Source organism: Eretmochelys imbricata, chromosome 11 (assembly GCF_965152235.1).
Source record: "Eretmochelys imbricata isolate rEreImb1 chromosome 11, rEreImb1.hap1, whole genome shotgun sequence".
Lineage (NCBI taxonomy): Eukaryota > Metazoa > Chordata > Testudines > Cheloniidae > Eretmochelys > Eretmochelys imbricata.
Window position 1 is genome coordinate 4,380,631 of NC_135582.1, and position 18,368 is coordinate 4,398,998.

At 45.2% G+C, this 18,368-nt stretch overlaps 1 protein-coding gene across 1 annotated transcript; it reads right to left on the minus strand.

Moving 5' to 3' along the window:
- Nucleotides 1–698: 698 nt before the first annotated feature.
- Nucleotides 699–10,287, minus strand: LOC144272167 (uncharacterized). The gene is made up of 6 exons (XM_077830061.1): nucleotides 10,234–10,287; nucleotides 8,356–8,438; nucleotides 7,295–7,395; nucleotides 6,805–6,954; nucleotides 2,791–2,960; nucleotides 699–1,720 (listed from the first exon to the last, which is right to left on the minus strand). Exons 1-6 carry the CDS (start codon nucleotides 10,247–10,249, stop codon nucleotides 1,578–1,580), a joined length of 663 nt encoding a protein of 220 aa, XP_077686187.1. The 5' UTR covers nucleotides 10,250–10,287; the 3' UTR covers nucleotides 699–1,577.
- Between the last annotated feature and the right edge of the window lie 8,081 nt (nucleotides 10,288–18,368).

The following is an 18,368-nucleotide window of genomic DNA, read 5'->3' on the forward strand; positions in this document are numbered from 1 at the left end:
GGGAAAAATCCATGTATTTCAAGGAGTGAGTGGTATCCTCTTCTTGGAGTTACAATGTTGGGTCAATACTCAAGAATATTATTGGGGGAGGGGGGACTTGGAACTGTGTATTATATGAGAGAGAGAACCACAGTCCTGACCACAACTGGTCATTACAGATCCCATGGCAGTTTCTACTACAGCAGGGACACAAAATCCATGTAAGCTCCCTGGGGCAGGACCATCTTTTTGTTCTGTGTTTGTACAGCACCTAGCACACTGTGCTCCTAGTCTAGGACTGTGGCTTATAGGCTCTACAATAATACAAAGAATAAGGCCAGGCCAATTCTTAATGTGAGCAATTACATTGTGCTTGCCTAAAGAGTACCTTGTAGCTTCACTGAAAATAGTAATTTCACTTCCTGTCTATAAACCTGTTGTACAGTGTTCCTGGCTACTGTTAAACTGCTACCACATTCCATAGGGTGGCTGCTGTGATCCCTGTATAAAATTACATGAAGTGATCCGAGGTCCAATAGATGCTGATGCCTTTATATAGCATCCTCAGTGAACGGCATCAGTCACCTTACTGAGCATCACCCATGCTGCTTACTCATGACAGGATAAAAGTCATTGGCATGCAGGGCTTTTGAGCACTTTCAGGCAACAAAAGGGACTGAATTAAAAAGAAGCTGCTTACGTAAGAAAGTTGACTTTATTTTGAAGTTATGCAAAAACATGTCTCTGTTCAGAGCATTCTAGAAATCTAGCCACATTGCATTACAATTACAGCTAGCCACAATTTTGTACATAGCCTCCCATGAGCTGGCCAGCTTCCAGATCAGTAAATGGCTTCTGTCTCCAGTTCTGTGTCACATACACCTGATGATCTTCACAGATTTCCTAGAGATATTCCACTCTCGATATGGAGAAACTTCAAGGCAACCCAGTCCAAAGAATGGTAATAGGTCCATGTGAAGTGGAATGAGACAGCAATAGAAGTGCATCGGCGCAGTGGATATGGCCTATCTAAACAGGGAAATTAGACTACTAGCTGGAAAGGGAAATCTTTTGTTGGGTGGGAAGCACCAACACAAACCAGGGTGCACTGACATGGAAATGGCTGATGCCAGGAGAGTTTGGCTGAAATTGGACCGTCTTAAATCACTGGTTTCCTTTAGTCTCTGCATCCCTGACACCAATGACAAAACATTGGACTAGTCTCAATATTTATGAAAATGAAACCCTGCATACATGAAACAGAGTAGCAGAATTCATCATACAGCAGGTTTTGCTTCACGTCCCCCAAGCTGCACCCAGAGAAGATGAGATTGGGGAAGAACAATGAAATTATTTTGCTGCTATGTCTTGGTGGACAGCTGAAAGGTGAATGAAATAAAATGAAATCAAACTGGGGAGCTGTCAGGCTGCTTAACCCAGTACAGCTATGCTCAAGGTGGTGTCTCTTCCCATGCCTCCTACAACAGGGGCTCTGTGTACTGGTGGCCACACACTTCCTACTTGCCTACATCTTCTCCAAGTGGAATTTGGAACTTCAGGTCTACTGACTAACACATCCCCTGCTGGAGACAGAAAGTTCACTTTTTCCTAGCGAGGAGGTTTAACACTCCCAGCTGTCTGATGCAGGCATCCAGCTGTCTGTCAGCTTCATTATCCCCCAGAGACTTCACATTAGCTTGCTCAGTACATTCCTTCTGCAAGCGAAGCAGCTCCTGATCAGCTGTGGAGACGAAAGTCAGTCATTAGGTTCTTCCTCATTCAGACAAATTGGTAGGGGTAACTATCACAGTAATTAGGGTAGGGGAATGTTCACTGAGGCAATATGGGAGAGTGCACAGAGCTGGAAATCATCATGGCTTGGGTACCCTTTCTGGCAAGAGGTTGAAGGACAACTGCCACAGCCATTCAAGGAATGGCAAGAGCTCCACACACACCCCTGCTGAGATTACAAAATAGCAACTCATGAAGGTGTGAGCTGAACCCCATGCAGCAGCCCTAATGAAGTCACAGGAGGCTGCACAACACGGGTAGCTGCTTTGATAGCAAGTATCTCCCTAAATGAACATGCCCTAAATTGATAATAAGATTGGATGCAGTGTATTATCCTCCCAGAAATAGCTTGATCTTTGGATTTTTCTCCGATGGCCACTAACAGCCAGTTCTAGTGTAGTCTGCCATCAAGTCTAACACCCAAACGCAGAACCTGACTGGGCCTTCCAGTCTGGACCTGGCTAAATCTACTATCTCAAGGAGACCCTAAAACCATTTTATTGTTATTCCAAAGTACGTTGAGATCCTTGGAGGAATCGCTCTCAAGTTCTATCAGGAAAGGATCCATACAGGATTCTTCTATAGAGGCTCAATATAGAAGATTATTAATCACACCCAAACTCCTCAGATCTTTGGGGAAGTTTTGATGTGGATCCAAACTCTGTGCATCTTTATTATTATCCACAGAAGTTAAGATGGTAAGGGGACATTTCAAGTTATTTAAAAAAAATCACTTCTAAGTATTCTTTTATCTGTTGTTACCAGCAATCTCCAAGAGTCCACTTGTGGGAGTCCTTCAGCCAGCAACAAAGGAGAGAAATTTTTTAAAAGAAAATGGTATTGTGAAATCACAGAAACTGACAGAGGGACTCAGGGACAGGCACCAGGCTTGAACCTACTTTCAACTTATTTTTTGAAAGTGACTAGGTTTCAAGGTGACAGTGTCTGTTTCAGAAATACCTAGACTTCAAGACAGCACATCTGCTTTAATTTATCCAAGCAAAGATCAAAGTCAATTACCTGCATGGCTTTCTGCCTGTGCCTCGGAAAGGGTATTTTGGGTGGTCTCCAGTACCTTAGTCAGATGGACTCTCTCGCTTTTAACCATACGCTGTTTCTGATGGAGAGAGGTTATCATGGTTTCTGATTCAGCTATCAACTGTTCTAATTTGGCTGCATCTGGCTGCTCACTAAAAAGGTAACCAGAAATAGAATGATCTTAAGTTGGCGCTTAAAGTCTCCATTGACCCTAGTATTTCAATTAGACACTATAAAAATCCTAGTAGTAAAACAGAAACATAGGAATTGCCAGGCTGGATCCTTCTTGCTCAGTATCCTGTCTCCAATAGTGGCCAGTCCAGATTCATCAGAGGAAGGTCTAAGAATCCCACAGTAGATGATGTGGGATAATCTACCCCACATGTAGATCTCATCCTGATCTGTCATAGTTAAGAGATTATCTCAAGCCCTTGAAGTATGTGGTCTAATGTCCCTTCCAGAAAATTTGTTGTCAATAATTACAACTGTGGATATTCTTGATACCTGTAAGTGTCCAATCCAAAGTATCTAGCCAGTTTTTCTAGAGCAAAAGTCTCAATGTAAAGGTAAATCATAGGATTAGTGGAGCTGCAACTCCCCCAATAGGCCATTTGCAATACTGCAGCATAAAGTTCATGCCACAACAGCAGCAAGAATAAGATTAACAGCTCTCACAAAAGTTCCATTCATGTTCTTTTCCATTTTTTTCTGTGTGAATTTAATGCTTGTGAGATGTGATGGAAGACAGCCCCTATACACTGAATATCAACAACACGTAGCTCATATATAGCACTTCCCACTTCAAAGCTCTTTACAAACATTAACTAGCTAAAGCCTGAAGTCCTCTATGCAGCCACAGAGCCAGTACGTCTCACCCTTACCCAGGAGGAGCCTCCTATAGGTGAGGGGAGATATTTCAGAAGAAGTTATTTTCATTACAGTAGCATCCTTGGAGTCTCCATTCAGGGCTCAGGGCCCCATCGTGCTAGGGGCTGTACAAACAAATAGGAAAATGACAGTTCCTGAGTTGAAGAGCTTCCCGATTAATGACGAGATGCATCAGATGGATGAAACTAACAGGTGGTGGTGGTGGAGCGACAACAATCTTTTTGTGCTGTGTTTGTACAGCACCGAGCACAATGGGGTCCTGGTTCATGCCTGGGGCTCCTAGGTGCTACAATAATAATAATATGCTGGCTTACATTCAGATGGTAACAGCAAGATGTGGCAAACTGGCAACATTCTGCAGACATCACAGCAGACATGAGTCTCTAAGAGGGATGTGAAGGAGAATAAGAGAATGACCTTGAGAATTTCTGGTGGGTATGCAAGGGACAGCATGGGAGAAAGCATGGAGGTGCTTGTGGGAGAAGTTGACTAATGGGCCTGTCCTAGGAATGGGTTCTGAGGTAAGCAGGACTGGGCAGGTCTCACTCATCTGGAAGGCAATTTCATGGGTTGGAGGCAATTTTTAACGGGATCATTTCACATACAGCTGTTTTTCTAATGCACCCCAGGAAGGCTTGCCATCACCCTTGAGAGTCAGATGTAGCATAGTTAAAGTAGCGAGGGAAAATTAAGAGGACTTCCATACTCAGAGGAAGAATGGTCCAGTGGTTAGGGTGCTCGCCTGGGACTCAGAAGTACCATGTTCAATCTCTATTTCGCCAAACTCCATGTGTGACCTGAGGCAAGTCACTTAACCTCTGTGCCTCAGTTTCCTCCCTCCATCTGTAGCATAGGTATAACAGCACTTCAAAGGGAAATTTTGAGGATAAATACAGTAAAGAGAAGTGTTCAGATACTACACTAAAGGCAGCAGGGGCAGATCTGTATCAAACAGATTATTTATATTGCAGTAGTGCCTACAAGGCCAGTCAAGATCAGGGTCAGACCTACTCATTGGACACCCCCTCCCCCCCCCCCAAAAGGCAGTCCCAGCCCCACAGAGCTTACAATACAAGTACAATCACATTTTCATGTGAATAGCATCATGCTGGACATCTGGACATTTTGTATATAACCAGAATACATTAAAGGCACAGAGTGCCACACATCACATTAGGAATGTCTATCATGGACATGATCATCTGAATGTGCAATTTTACTCTAAAATATGACTGCAAAAATAGCACTGTGGGGCTCTGTGTGTATTGTTGCTAATGGACAGCAGATCAAATGCACTCAGGTTATAAGTTAAAGGATTTTTTTTTTTCCTGTCAGCCCAACATACTCAGCCTGGGCTCTGACAGTCATGGTTGGGGTCTTTTCACCCCAAACATCATGTCTGGTAAAAGAGGTTCCATAGGCCAAACTAGGCCATCGGTGACACCTATGCCACTCACTGCATTCCATGGGGCTGCTCAGGTGTAACTGAGTGCAACTTTGTAAACAATTCTGATGATGAGTAAGATGGAAGAATCCAGCTCTCCCTCTCTTACATGTGCTGACTTGGCAAAACTAAGAGGAGTTAAGACTTATTTTTGTCACTCATCTGAGCAAAGACATTTCTGTAAACACGCAAGGAGCAGATGTGAGCAATGGGAACGTGCCATTTGTACAGTCACTTTTCAGAAGACAATAGGTTACAGACTCTCCAGGTTGCCTTTGACACCTGATTGAACAAGAGAGTGAAGTAGTATTAACCTAACGGGTTGAACCCCCAGCTGAGCTGGCACAGCTGGGCAGAGAGGATGGGAAGGTTGCTCTAAACCATCTTTCCGTCTCCCAAATTACAGGTATACAAAATGGCCCCCAGCATAACAGCCTGCTCCAAATCACGCTGGCAGTAGTGATCTCTTAGGGACCACTGTGCAGACAGAGAAACCTGTGCTCCAGCCCTAGCTCTTCCACCACCTGCCACGCCCTCAGCCCACATCTCTGCACCCTGACATACCTCCTTCACGTGTTGGGGGAGGGTGGGAGAGAAGTGGGTTGTGTACAGCCAGCTGGCACCTGCTTTATGCCACTGGAAGATTCCCCTGCACTGGGGGGGAATCCTTAACTGACGCTTTGGGACAGCTTTCCTGCCACTTTGTTAGCAAGACAAAGCTGATACACTAGGAAACAAGGATCAAATGCAGCATCTTTTAGAAGTAATATAGGGAGCCAAAAATGTTGCCTCCAAAATATGCTGTACAAGTTCCCTTGTTTGAAATGGCAATCAACCCTCTGCATTTGAGGGAGAGTAAAAGGGAGGGATTTCCTGGTCTTAGATGAACGCTTGTTACCGTTGCTGCAAGTGGAATAGCACATGAGTGCTCTGTCTCAGACATTTCTAATGTGCCCATCACTGTAGTATTTTGATACATGAATCAACAAAGAATCACTGAGGTCTGAGTGAATCTGATTGCTGCCACACAACATGCTTTAAAACTGTTAGTGAATGGAAGATTTTTAAGGGACATTGCATTATTGGCAGCCATTCGCTTATGCTAACCCATGTGGGCTTGCTTTGCTTATACTGTGGGTAGTGAAAGACACACCTAGCCAAAGGAATCAAACCTCTCAGCAATCTCCTAGTCCAGATTAAGGGACAGCTGGTATTCAATGCAGAAGGACAAGCAATAGGCCCCACCGAGTCCACCTGGCAATGTCACCTCCCTACCCAAGCAGAGAGCAGATCACATACCTGCAGCTTCAACCCCATCCCACAATTTGATTCAATCAGGCACAAAAGAGGCAGCCTGTGGGCTCCTGGCAGTTCACCAGCCAGCCCACCCCTCTGATTATTCTCTATTACTCCCGGGAAACTAACTGCTCAAATGCTACTATTTGATTTCACATAATGAACAATCTTAAGCATACAGCACATGTACAGTCTCTGTATCAATAATGTAAACCGTACTGTTGTGGTACATGTGCCTGTTTAATCAGTTTCTTTGAAGAGGCCCTGGTAGCACCCTGCTAATTACCCCAAGATCATAATTAGAAGTATATTGCAAGCCATATATTTTTTCTTCAAACATCCTCTGCTCTAACTGGAAGGATCTATACCTGGTATCTTGAGCAATATCCTTTTTCAGCCTTTTCAGTTCAGCTGCAACAGTTTGAAGTTGTTCTCGAGTCTTGAATTCCTCTTCCAATACTGGATGCAAATGCACAATCTGTGCTGCCAGTGACAGACAGTTCTCTCTTTCTGTGACACTACAAAATCAGAGTACAAAAGCATTATTTCTCTTCCCAGTCACTGTTCTAGTGACTACAATTTGTGTTAGTTATATACAGCAGAACTGCTTTATACAACATGCCAGCACCAAAATTCAACCATTGAGTTGTCTGTAAAAAGCCCTTTCATGTTCCTTTACAGAAAGTTTCCTGCCAACCAAAGACCTTGTGATATGGCACTGATATTAAATCCACATACATAGGTTTTGGACTTAATAGTACACTCTGTAAGTACTATTAAAATGTAGTCGTGATTAAAACAAAGCTAAACATGATACTAATTAATTAGCAATGTTAAAAGATTTATTAGGAGACTTACTATTGTGCTATTTCTGTCTCAAGTCTCATGATCTCATCCTTCTCTGTGCTCACTCTCACTTCGCTTTCATGTACCTTACCCAGCAGCAATGATAGCAACATCTGGAAAGGCAAAATAGGGAAAGAAATTCAAGTAAACACAAAACAAGCCGAGTTGATAGGTGGAGTTTGAAAGCTCAAGTCAGTTCAGTGTTCCTGGTTCATTTTCACCCAGGGCCACAGCAGCCTGCAGCTCCTGGTATGGAAGGTTTATACATTTTGAAAGACTTGCACCTCGCTAAGCCAAGACAATAAAAAACTGGTCCATTTGGAACACATGCATGGTGGCAAAGCAGAAGGACGTAACCCTGGTGATAGTCTCAAGTCATAATTAAAAAAAAAAATCCTCTATTTTTCCTTTTCCAAAGCTGTGCTGGTTAAAATGAACCTTAATATTCTCACTATCAATTAAAAATGAGACATCAGCAAAACAGAACTTTGCCAGGGGATAATGGTCTCCTACTCGACAAAAACACCATTGTGATATGAGAAGATTTATTTTTAAAACAGATGTAACACTATGACTCTGGGTGGGTTGCCAGCAGCAGGGATTCAACCTTCCAACTCTGTTTCTGAAAGCCTCTGGTGCCTGAGATAGAAGACCCAACTCTGTTAGCCAAAGCTATAGCAGGCTCATCAACCTCTACATGTGACCGAACCAACACCAAAGGGGGACAGAGCATCACAGTGAGTGGGTGTTGTGGTCTACACCCTCATTAGTCCTGTGATGTTTTACTTCAATTAATATTTTTATGATAACATTAACTGCCACTAGACCAGGAGAAGTCTATCTATTGGAATTAGCATAGGCCTGGGAGCAAGGAACCATGAGACCACTAAGCAAACTCAGGTCACACCAACATGGCCAAAGGCAAGCTGGGATGACACTAGTTTTTAAGCATACTCATCAGCCTGATGCTACTTCAACAGTCAAGAGGCTAAACCACTAAAAATAGATTTATAATGAAAGCCACACACACAGCGACCATAATGAAATACATCTCCTCATGCACAGAAGTTTACCTCTAGGTCCCCACTGCTTAGGTCAGAGAGCAAGTCATCTTCATCCAACGTTAAATAGGACTGCACCTTTTCCATCTTTGAAACTGTAAAAAGAGATAAATTCAATAGTGTGCAAGAGGAGCCGCTAATGACATTTCAGCCACGTCAATGAAAGGTAAGTTGGGCTGATTTCTCCTGGCTTCAAGGGAGCTCAAACCTCTGCGTCCTGTCAAATCATCCCTGCCAGAAATGACTTATCCCTGCAGCTCACAGAAAGAACTTCTGAAGAGCAGATTTTTTTGCTTTTGAAATTAACCAGATTGCACCAAGTGTCAGATATTTAAAATAATTCCCATGGAAGGATACAGCAAGAGCGGTCTTCACCCACAAGGATCCCACTTAGCCATGTCCTCAATATACTCTGCATATTTTCCAGTAGTAAAGTCTATGCATTTTTGGCAAAGTGTTCACCAGGTGGCATGGCCTCTCTTCACTCAGTTACTGTGATAAGAAAGTTTTGGTGTTCAAACAGGAAAATACTGTAAATGGATAGATTCCTCAGCCTCTCTTTTGCACGTGCAAAGTCCCCTAGTCAAGGAGTTTATTCCAGGCTAAGGGACAGAATTTGTCAGAACCCCTTGGTAACGTAGTGGTGGCACATCACTGAGTAAACGCAGTCCATTTCAGACAACACTGAGCTTTTACGGCCTGCTCCTATTGAACTGACTAGAACGTTGCTACTGATTTCAAGGGGAGCAAGGCCTTTTGTCAAGAACCTCTGTAGAGAGCACATTGTCATCTCTCCTCTATAAACCTGCCTGCAAATCCTTAAGTCACCAGTAAAATGAGCAGGCCAGGCTCAGCTTGGTCTCTAGTCGACTACCAGTCTCTTCAAAATCTGTCAGCCAAGCAGCAGCTGTCCCACTGTGCCCCTGCTGGGTCAGAGCATGGCAAAGTGGGACGCTCAAAAGAGGAGTAAGTGGCAGGGAGGGACAGAAGTTGGGGTCCCCAGCCCACTCCACCAGCTGTAACCCATCTTCCTCCAGCAACCCCAAAGCTTCCCCAACCTCAGCCACCTCCACAACCCCAGCTTCCCTTAGCTACTTCCTGGCCCCCCAAAGCCCCTCCATCCAGCCCCCTAAACCTCCCCCCATCTTCACCCGCAACCGCCTCTGCCCTCCTCCAGTTCAGCCCCTCCACCCCCAACCACCATTCTTTCATCCCCTTTGTCGCAGCCCCCCCCCTTTTCCCCTCCACAGACGCCCTCCACTTCGGCCCCTCTGCCCCCAGCCCCCCAACCGTCCCAGCCCCCCCACTTCGGCCCCTCTGCCCCAGCCCTCCCTGACTTCGGCCCCTGTGCCCCAGCCCCCCAACCGCCCCCAGCCCTCCCCCACTTCGGCCCCTCTGCCCCAGCCCCCCAACCGTCCCAGACCCCCCCACTTCAGCCCCTGTGCCCCAGCCCCCCAACCCTCCCCCACTTCAGCCCCTGTGCCCCAGCCCCCCAACCGCCCACAGCCCTCCCCCACTTCGGCCCCTCTGCCCCAGCCCCCCAACCGCCCACAGCCCTCCCCCACTTCGGCCCCTCTGCCCCAGCCCCCCAACCCTCCCCCACTTCGGCCCCTCTGCCCCAGCCCCCCAACCGCCCACAGCCCTCCCCCACTTCGGCCCCTCTGCCCCAGCCCCCCAACCCTCCCCCACTTCGGCCCCTCTGCCCCAGCCCCCCACTTCGGCCCCTCTGTCCCAACCCCCAACCGCCCCCAGCCCTCCCCGACTTCGGTCCCTCCTCCCTCCACCGCCCTCCTTCGGCCCCGGACCCCAACGGCTCCCACTCAGCCCCGCGGGAGGGCGCGGGCTGCACTGACCTCGCACTGCTGTCAATCACCACATGCAAATGCTCACACGGCCTAATTTGCATATTCGCCCATCGCTCCGCTCCCGCGGGCAGCTCCCCAGAGCCTCCCTCTCCCCGCTCCGGAGCCGGCTGCGTCTGCCGCGCGCGCCGCCTCCCCTCCCACCCTTTCAAAACTGCCGCTTGCAGTGACCTCATCACCCTGCGCCGCGGCCGCAACCATAGAGCTGGGGCGCGTCGGCTGCTCTATGGTTCCCTCCCGCGAAGGCGTTCGTTCCGGTAGCACGCACGCCCCCTGCTGGGCGGAGGGACAGCAAGATGCCGCCTGCTGAAACCCCAGCTCCAGGAGTCCTGCGATCGTGGGCGAGCGCGGCTCGCGGGCAAGGGCGAGCCCTGGCGAGTGCCCCGAGGAGCAGCATCAAAACCCCAAGCCAGAGCCAGGTGGCCACTGAACAGAGCAACAGCCATCCTGGGTAAGATCCATGGTCCATCTAGCCCAGTGGCCTGTCCCTGACAGTGACCGGGCAATGATCAGCACAGGGCAATTTGTGGGGCGTGATCCATCCTCTGCCATCCACTCCCAGCACTGACCATCAGAGGCTCAGCAACACCAAACAGGTGGGGTTGCATCCCTGCCCATCCTGGCTCATAGCTACTGCTGGACCTATCTGCCAGGAACTTATCCAGTTCTTCTTTTTTTTTAACCCAGTTATACTTTTGGCCTTCACAACATCCCCTGGCAAGGAGTTCCACAGGTTGTGTGAAGAGGTAGTGCCTTCTGTTTGTTTTAAACCTGCTGCCTATACATTTCCTTGGGTGACCCCTGGTTCTTGTGTTATGTGAAAAGGTAAATAACACTTCCTTATTAACTTTCTCCATACGGTGACAGGAGGTACCCCTGTACTCACACACTATTGTAATAATCTTTGTACAGTGTACGTCTTGTGAGGTATCATTTGAAAACTCATAATTTGCTGGCTCTTGCCCTGGTAAAATATGCATGGCCAGATTGTATTTGAAGTTATAAGATTCCCCTGCATGGTGTTATCAACACATGTTCCAAACTGAGGGTGGCAAACAGGTCTGTCCTAAACAAAAGAAAGTGTGCTCTGCTTAATTTGCATTTAAGCAGTAAACAGAGTCATCAAGCAGAAAGGGGAGATAAAGAAAGCTCAAACAGGTGAGGGAAAGCAGGGAACATCTTTCTCCATAGATCTTTTGTCTCCTAGTACCAGCTGGAAATGTTTTTTCAAGAGGAGGACTGAACTAAGTTCCTTGTAAGCTGCACGGCTGCCCAGCAGGCTATCAAGTGCCACGCAGTTCAGGTGTCCCTCCCCACATTGCCGTGAGCTGCTCCCAGGAACCTCCCGCTTGCTGTGCAGAGGGCGGGGGAGAAAGGGGCACTGATGTCAGGGTGTTCCTCTTCCCCTGCCCCTGTACCCCATCTCCACAAAGCAGGGCGGGACATGACAGGCTCAGGAGGGAGGGAGCTTGCTGGCAGCTGCTGCTGTCTGAACTTGCTGATCAACTTAAAAGGGCAGTGTACTTAAAGTGCAGTCAGAGTACTTAAAGGGGCAACACATGTCTCTGTCACAGACACATACACTCACCTCCCAACACATACTTATATTGTTGTTGTTACTTCTTGATACTTCTTTCAAAGTGTGTTATTTTAGTTTTTTGGCTGGTCTATGCATTTCATAATTTTTATTTCTCTCTTACACTTAAATTTAATTCTTTGAGTAGTGAGGTTTAAAATGCCGAACCTATCCTGGTTGGAGTAATTATCCTTATGGTAACTTTTAAAAAATATATATTATAGCTAGGTTTTTGGTTTCTACTGGTGGCGCACATCCACGCATTATCTTGATATGGTTCACATAACAAAATTAATTCCACACATGGATGCAAAAAAATTAGAGGGAACACTGACTGACACCATAAAAAGGAGGGACAAACGCGCCAAGGGATCCCCTCTTTCTCTCTCCCTGCCCATCGCATTATTAGCACCAGAAGCAAAAAAAAGGTTCTGACCTAAGACGTTTGGTCAGTAAGACTGCTGAAAGTATATGGAGAGAAATTTTGCTTGAATCTGAGATTGTTAAGTAAGGCACCAGTAGTATTTTAAATTTATTTTCTTGTAACCATTTCTGATTTTTATGCCTCATTACTTGTACTCACTTAAAATCTATCCTCTTCTGGTCAATAAACTTGTGTTATTGTTTTATCTAATGCAGTGTGTTTAATTAAGGTGCTTGGGAAACTCCATTTGGCCTAATGGATAAGGCATTGGCTTCCTTAACCAGCGGTTGTGGGGTCAAGTCCTATCTGGGCTGAAAAACGACTTCTTTCTTGTATATAGAGGGATAGCTCAGTGGTTTGAGCACTGGCCTGTAAAACCCAGGGTTGCGAGCTCAATCCTTGAGGGGGCCATTTAGAGATCTGGGGTAAAAATTGGGGATTAGTCCTGCTTTGAGCAGGGAGTTGGACTAGATGACCTCCTGAGGGTCCCTTCCAACCCTGATATTCTATGAGTGACAAGTTGTGTGCATATTATTTCTTTTAAAGAAATAATGGACTTTATATAAACTTTTGTTGTCCAGGAGAGGGCTGGGTAGTATAGGACATACATTTCTGGGGGGAAATCTAAAACTGGGAGTGTGTTGAGGTCACTTTGCAGTATAACCAAGGCTGGTAAGAGCCATGTTCTGACTGGCTGCAGCACGTACTACACGGACATAGCTGGGAGTGACTTGCATGCTGCAGGTTGTCTGTGAGCAGTCCAGGCTGGAAGATACTGCAGCAAAGCATTGTAAAGGGCATCCCAGGTTGGAGGGCAGGGGTGACACAGCTACTCATTAGTCTGGATTGTACCCTAATATGTCACACACACCGTTCATGATTTTATAGACTTCTATCACAGTGGTTTTCAACCTATGGTCCACGGACTCCTCCGAGTTGGCAGACTATATCTAAGGGATCCATGAAAGGTTGTCATTACCACAGAACAGTGGTTTTCAACCTGTGGTCCTCAGAGCCCTGAGGGTCTGCAGATTATATCTAAGATTTCCAAAGAGGTCCATGCCTCCCTTCAAAAATTTTTAGGGGTTCACAAATGAAAAAAGGTTGAAAATCACTGCTCTATCATATCCCTGCTCGTCGTCTCATTTCCCATCTGAACAGTCCCAGTCTTTTTAATCTCTCCTCATATGGAAGCTGTTTCATACCTTTAATCATTTTTATAGCCCTTCTCTGTACCTTTCCCATTTCTAATATATTTTTTAAGATGGGGTGATTACAACTGCATGCACTATTCAAGGTGTGGCTGTACCACGGATTTATATAGTGGCATTATGATATTCAATGTCATGTGATCTATTCTTTTCCTAATGATTCCTATCATTGTTAGGTTTTTTTGACTGGCACTGCAAATTGAGTGGATGTTTTCAGAGAACTATCCACAATGACTCCAAAATTTCTTCCTGGAGTGGTAACAGCTAATTTAGACCCCCATCATTTTATACGTATAGTTGGGATTATGTTTCCCAATGTGCATTACTTTGCATTTATCAACTTTGAATTTCATCTGCCATTTTCTTGCCCAGTCACACAGTTTTGTGAGATCCTTTTGTAGATCTTTGCAGTCTGCTTTGGACTTAACTATATTGAGTAATTTTGTATCATCTGCAAACTTTGTTCACTCCTTTTTCCAGATTATTTATGAATATATTGAACAGCACTGGTCCCAGTACAGATCCCTTGGGGACACTGCTATTTACCTCTCTCCATTCTAAAAAGTGACCATTTATTCCTACCATTTCTTTCCTGTCCTTTAACCAGTTACTGATCCAGGAGAGGAGCTTCCCTCTTATCCCATGGCTGTTTAATTTGCTTAAGAGTGTTTGGTGAGGGACCTTGTAAAAGACTTTCTGAAAGTCCAAGTACACTAATATTGACTGGGTCACCCTTGTCCACATATGTGGACTCCCTCAAATAATTCTAATAGAGGGGTGAGGCATGATTTCCCTTTACAAAAGAACCATACATGCATATATAAGATCTCATAATATTCAAAGCCAATCACATAAATTTTTTATGGTGTGATTTTGGAACAATTGGTATTGGCAATACTGGGAAAGAGGCCTGAGAGCAGGGAATCCCCCCCTAATATTGAACTGAGCCTCTGTGGGCCAGGTTTATTAAAGGGATGATTTCAATGGGAGGTATACATTCAGGTGCTTTTGAAAACCCCACTAGGCACCTTACATCGTTAGGTGCCTAAATACCTTTACAATTCTGGCCCTGAGACTAAGATCATACACACTTAGGAGTAATACAGCAACTGCACTGGCCAGGGAAAAGGATGCAAGCAGGAAACAACCAGGCATAATGCCTAATCCTGCACCTTTGTAGTCAGTGGGAGCTTTGCCATCAACTTCAAACGGCACAGAATCAAGCCCTCGGTTCTCGGCAAAGGCTTAGCTGGTTTCCTTCAGGGGTAGTAGCTTTTGTGCGCTTAATTTTATGCTTATGAGCAGCAGTGCAAAGACTGACAGTTGCCAGCTTTGGCTGAATTGTCTCCTCCTGCTGCTTGCTGAGCAACTGTCCTTAGAGAACAGAGCCCACGGCTTTTTCATATCTGAACCTTATTCAGGCAACACACTCGGAATCAGCTGCTGGATCTAGCACCTATAGGATATAGCAGAATCATAGGGGGTAGAGAGACAGGTGAAGAGAATGATTAGAAGCCTGGAGAGACTTCCATATGAGGAGAGTGAAAACACTGGGATTGTTTAGTTGAGGGAACATGTTAGGGATACCTTCTTTATATCAGTCAATATTTTGTGTAAGTCAGGCACTGCCATTCGCCATCTCATAATAGAAGCGTTCAATGAAATTGAAAAACATATGTCAATAATAAAGGAAATACTTTTTACACAATGTATAACTAGCCTGTGGAACTTACTGACACAATATATTGTTCAGGGCAAGAACACAGGAAGATTTAGAAAAGGATTATGTGTGTATATGGCTAGGGGCACCATCTTATTACACTGGACAGGATAAAAGAAAGGGTAAAAACCCTTCTATTTAAGGGCATAAACCAAGCACGAAGGCCCAGATCATCAAAAAGTATTTAAGCACCTACCTCCTATTGAAATCAATAGTTCAACACCTAGGGCTCTAACTGCCTGGGAAGAAATTTCCCTATGAGCAGGCTGCTGCAGTGTCTCTTGCTTCTTCCTCTGAAGCAGTTGGTACTGGCCACGACCAGAGATGGGGTTCAGGACAAGATGGACCTCCACCCTGTTCCAGGTGGCAATTCCTATGCTCTGTTAAAACAGTTGATCTTGTAGTTAAAACACTGGACTAGGGCTCAGAAGACCTCGGTTCATATCCCAGCTCAGCCAGACTCCCTGTGGGACCTTGGACTTGATCTCTGTACCTCAGAAATACATAGATAAGATAGTGGGGTTTAAGCTACCTTGTTATCAGAGAGCACATGTCAGGGCTAAGCTGACAGACTCATCCAAGAATCTTTGCTGGGGCCTAAATTGTGACAGGGTTTGCATTTCTCAATGGGGGCATGAGCTATAAGGGGGGGGGCGCAGGGGAAAAGAGGTTTTTGTTGTTGTTTTTTTTTCTTCTTCTCCTTTCAAGTGCTTTATTCTGCTACAGAACAGTCAAAATGAAGATGTAAGCTTTGTGGTTAGTTTAAATTATACACTCTGTAGACACTATAGACTAATTTAAAGGTTACACATACAGCAATAGATGTCCATCGGTTCATCTGGATTGCTGAAAACAAGTCAGGCAAAACTTGAAAGGAAATCCTTGTGCAACATTTTTCTGAGGCAGGTAAACAACAGAAGAGGTTGTCTGACTCTGACGACACCAGGCAGCATTAGGTGTTTCGTAAGCAACTTTTTCTAAAGCTATCTTTCTATGAGATATGCTCTAGCTCAACAAAAAGTTACAGGCTTGATGCAGGAGTTACTGGGTGCCATTCTCTGGCCTGTTATGCTGAACTCCAGCATACGTAATCATAATATAAGAACGGCCATACGAGGTCAGACCAAAGGTCCATCCAGCCCAATTATCCTGTCTCCCGACAGAGGCCAATGCCAGGTGCCCCAGAGGGAGTGAACCTAACAGGTAATGATCAAGTGATCTCTCTCCTGCAATCCATCTCCACCCTTTGACAAACAGAGGGTAGTGACACCATTCCTTACCCATCCTGGCTAACAGCCATTAATGGACTTAACCTCTATGAATTTATCTAGTTCTCTTTTAAACCCGGTTATAGTCCTAGCCTTCACAACCTCGTCAGGCAAGGAGTTCCACAGGTTGAAGGTGCACTGTGTGAAGAACTTCCTTTTGTTTTAAACCTGCTGCCCATTAATTTCATTTGGTGGCCCCTAGTTCTTATATTATGGGAACAAGTAAATAACTTTTCCTTATTCACTTTTTTACCTCTATCATATTGCCTTAGTCTCCTCTTTTCCAAGCTGAAAAGTCCTAGTCTCTTTAATCTCTCCTCATAGGGTACCCGTTCCAAACCCCTAATCATTTTAGTTGCCTTCTGAACCTTTTCTAATGCCAGTATATCTTTTTTGAGATGAGACATCTGTATGCAGTATTCAAGATGTGGGCCAACCATGGATTTAAATAAGGGCAATAAGATATTCTCCATCTTATTCTCTATCCCTTTTTTAATGATTCCTAACATCCTGTTTGCTTTTTTGACTGCCGCTGCACACTGCGTGGAAGTCTTCAGAGAACTATCCACGATGACTCCAAGATCTCTTTCCTGATTAGTTGTAGCTAAATTAGCCCCCATCATACATATTTCTTTGGGTGTTAAAAATCTATTAAAAGTACAGTAGAACTTCAGAATTACAAAGCACTGGGGAACAGAGGTTGTTTGTAACTCTGAACAAAACGTTATGGTTGTTCCTTCAAAACTTTGCAACTTAACATTGATTTAATACAGCTTTTAAACTTTATTATGCAGAAGAAAAATGCCTCTTTTAACCATCTTAATTTAAATGAAACAAGCACCGAAACAGTTTATCTTGTCAAATCTTTTTTTACACTTTCCTTCCCCCCATCCCCCGTTGCTTTTTGGAGGCCTCTGCTGCAGCCTGGTTGCATACTTCCAGTTCTAAATGCAGTGTGTATTTGACCAGTCAGTTTGTAACTCTGAGGTTCCACTGTATCTGAATTTAATTCTCCAAACCCTTGGGGCTCTGTCTCCATCTGGACCACTGCTCTGTAAGGAGACTGGCTGTCTCAGACTCCTGAACCGCAGCCCCAGCAGTCACGGTTACACAATGAAGTCTTTGGGACTATGTTCACAAGGTAACCTCACACTGGGAAAGAAACACCTCTTCAAAATTACACAAAAACAGGAGAGTGATTGTCCTGTGTGACTAGAAGCACCTTGGTTTCATCAGATAATCATTTCCTTATTTGTATGCCCACAGAAATAGAGGGATGGTGCAGGTATCCAGTCTATTAGTGGTGACTGAAAGATGGTTCAAACACATGTGACAGCTGGCCCCAGGTACCAAAACGTTAAAGTCTGATAATCCAGAAAGAAATTATTTTGAAGTGACTCTTCTTGGCTCTAGAAACCAGAACTTTGTTTTCCTTGCTAGGAAGATGGATCTTTGAATTGGCTTAGCATGAAACTTTTTGTATTTAATTTTCATTATAGCTATTTATAGGATTTGGGAAGATCTGACTAACATTTTGACATCTGAGTACAGCAGCTCACAGGGACCTACTGTCAACCAGGAACGGCAGCCCAAATAGAAAGGCACCAGGTGGCCAATACTGGAGACATTCACATAGAAAAGGACACAGCATGAGCAGCAGTAGCCCACTGTCAGTGGGATCCAGAGGGAGGACAGCTGCTCATCACGATTTCAATCCCCACTCGAACTCCAGAAGGATTCTGTCAACAGGGCTCGTTCCCCCTCCGTGCTATGGAATGAGCCTCCCCCTGCCCCTGCTAAAAAAAGCAACAGCTGGGTGGGGGCGGAGACACAGAACCTACATTCAGATGCCCACAGCATTTGAGATCTGCCCCTTCTCTCCCCTCCCGTTTAAGATTTCCCCAGAGACAAGTTACTGATTACTGCTATGTCACAACTGCCATGGTATCCCATTAGAACCTGCC

Excerpts from the sequence above, each read along its gene's own strand:
- LOC144272167 (XM_077830061.1), bottom strand. Across the intron at positions 6,955-7,294 it reads GAGACAGAAATAGCACAATA|TGTCACAGAAAGAGAGAACT; the intron begins GTAAGTCTCCTA and ends CTGATTTTGTAG. Across the intron at positions 2,961-6,804 it reads GATATTGCTCAAGATACCAG|TGAGCAGCCAGATGCAGCCA; the intron begins GTATAGATCCTT and ends TTACCTTTTTAG.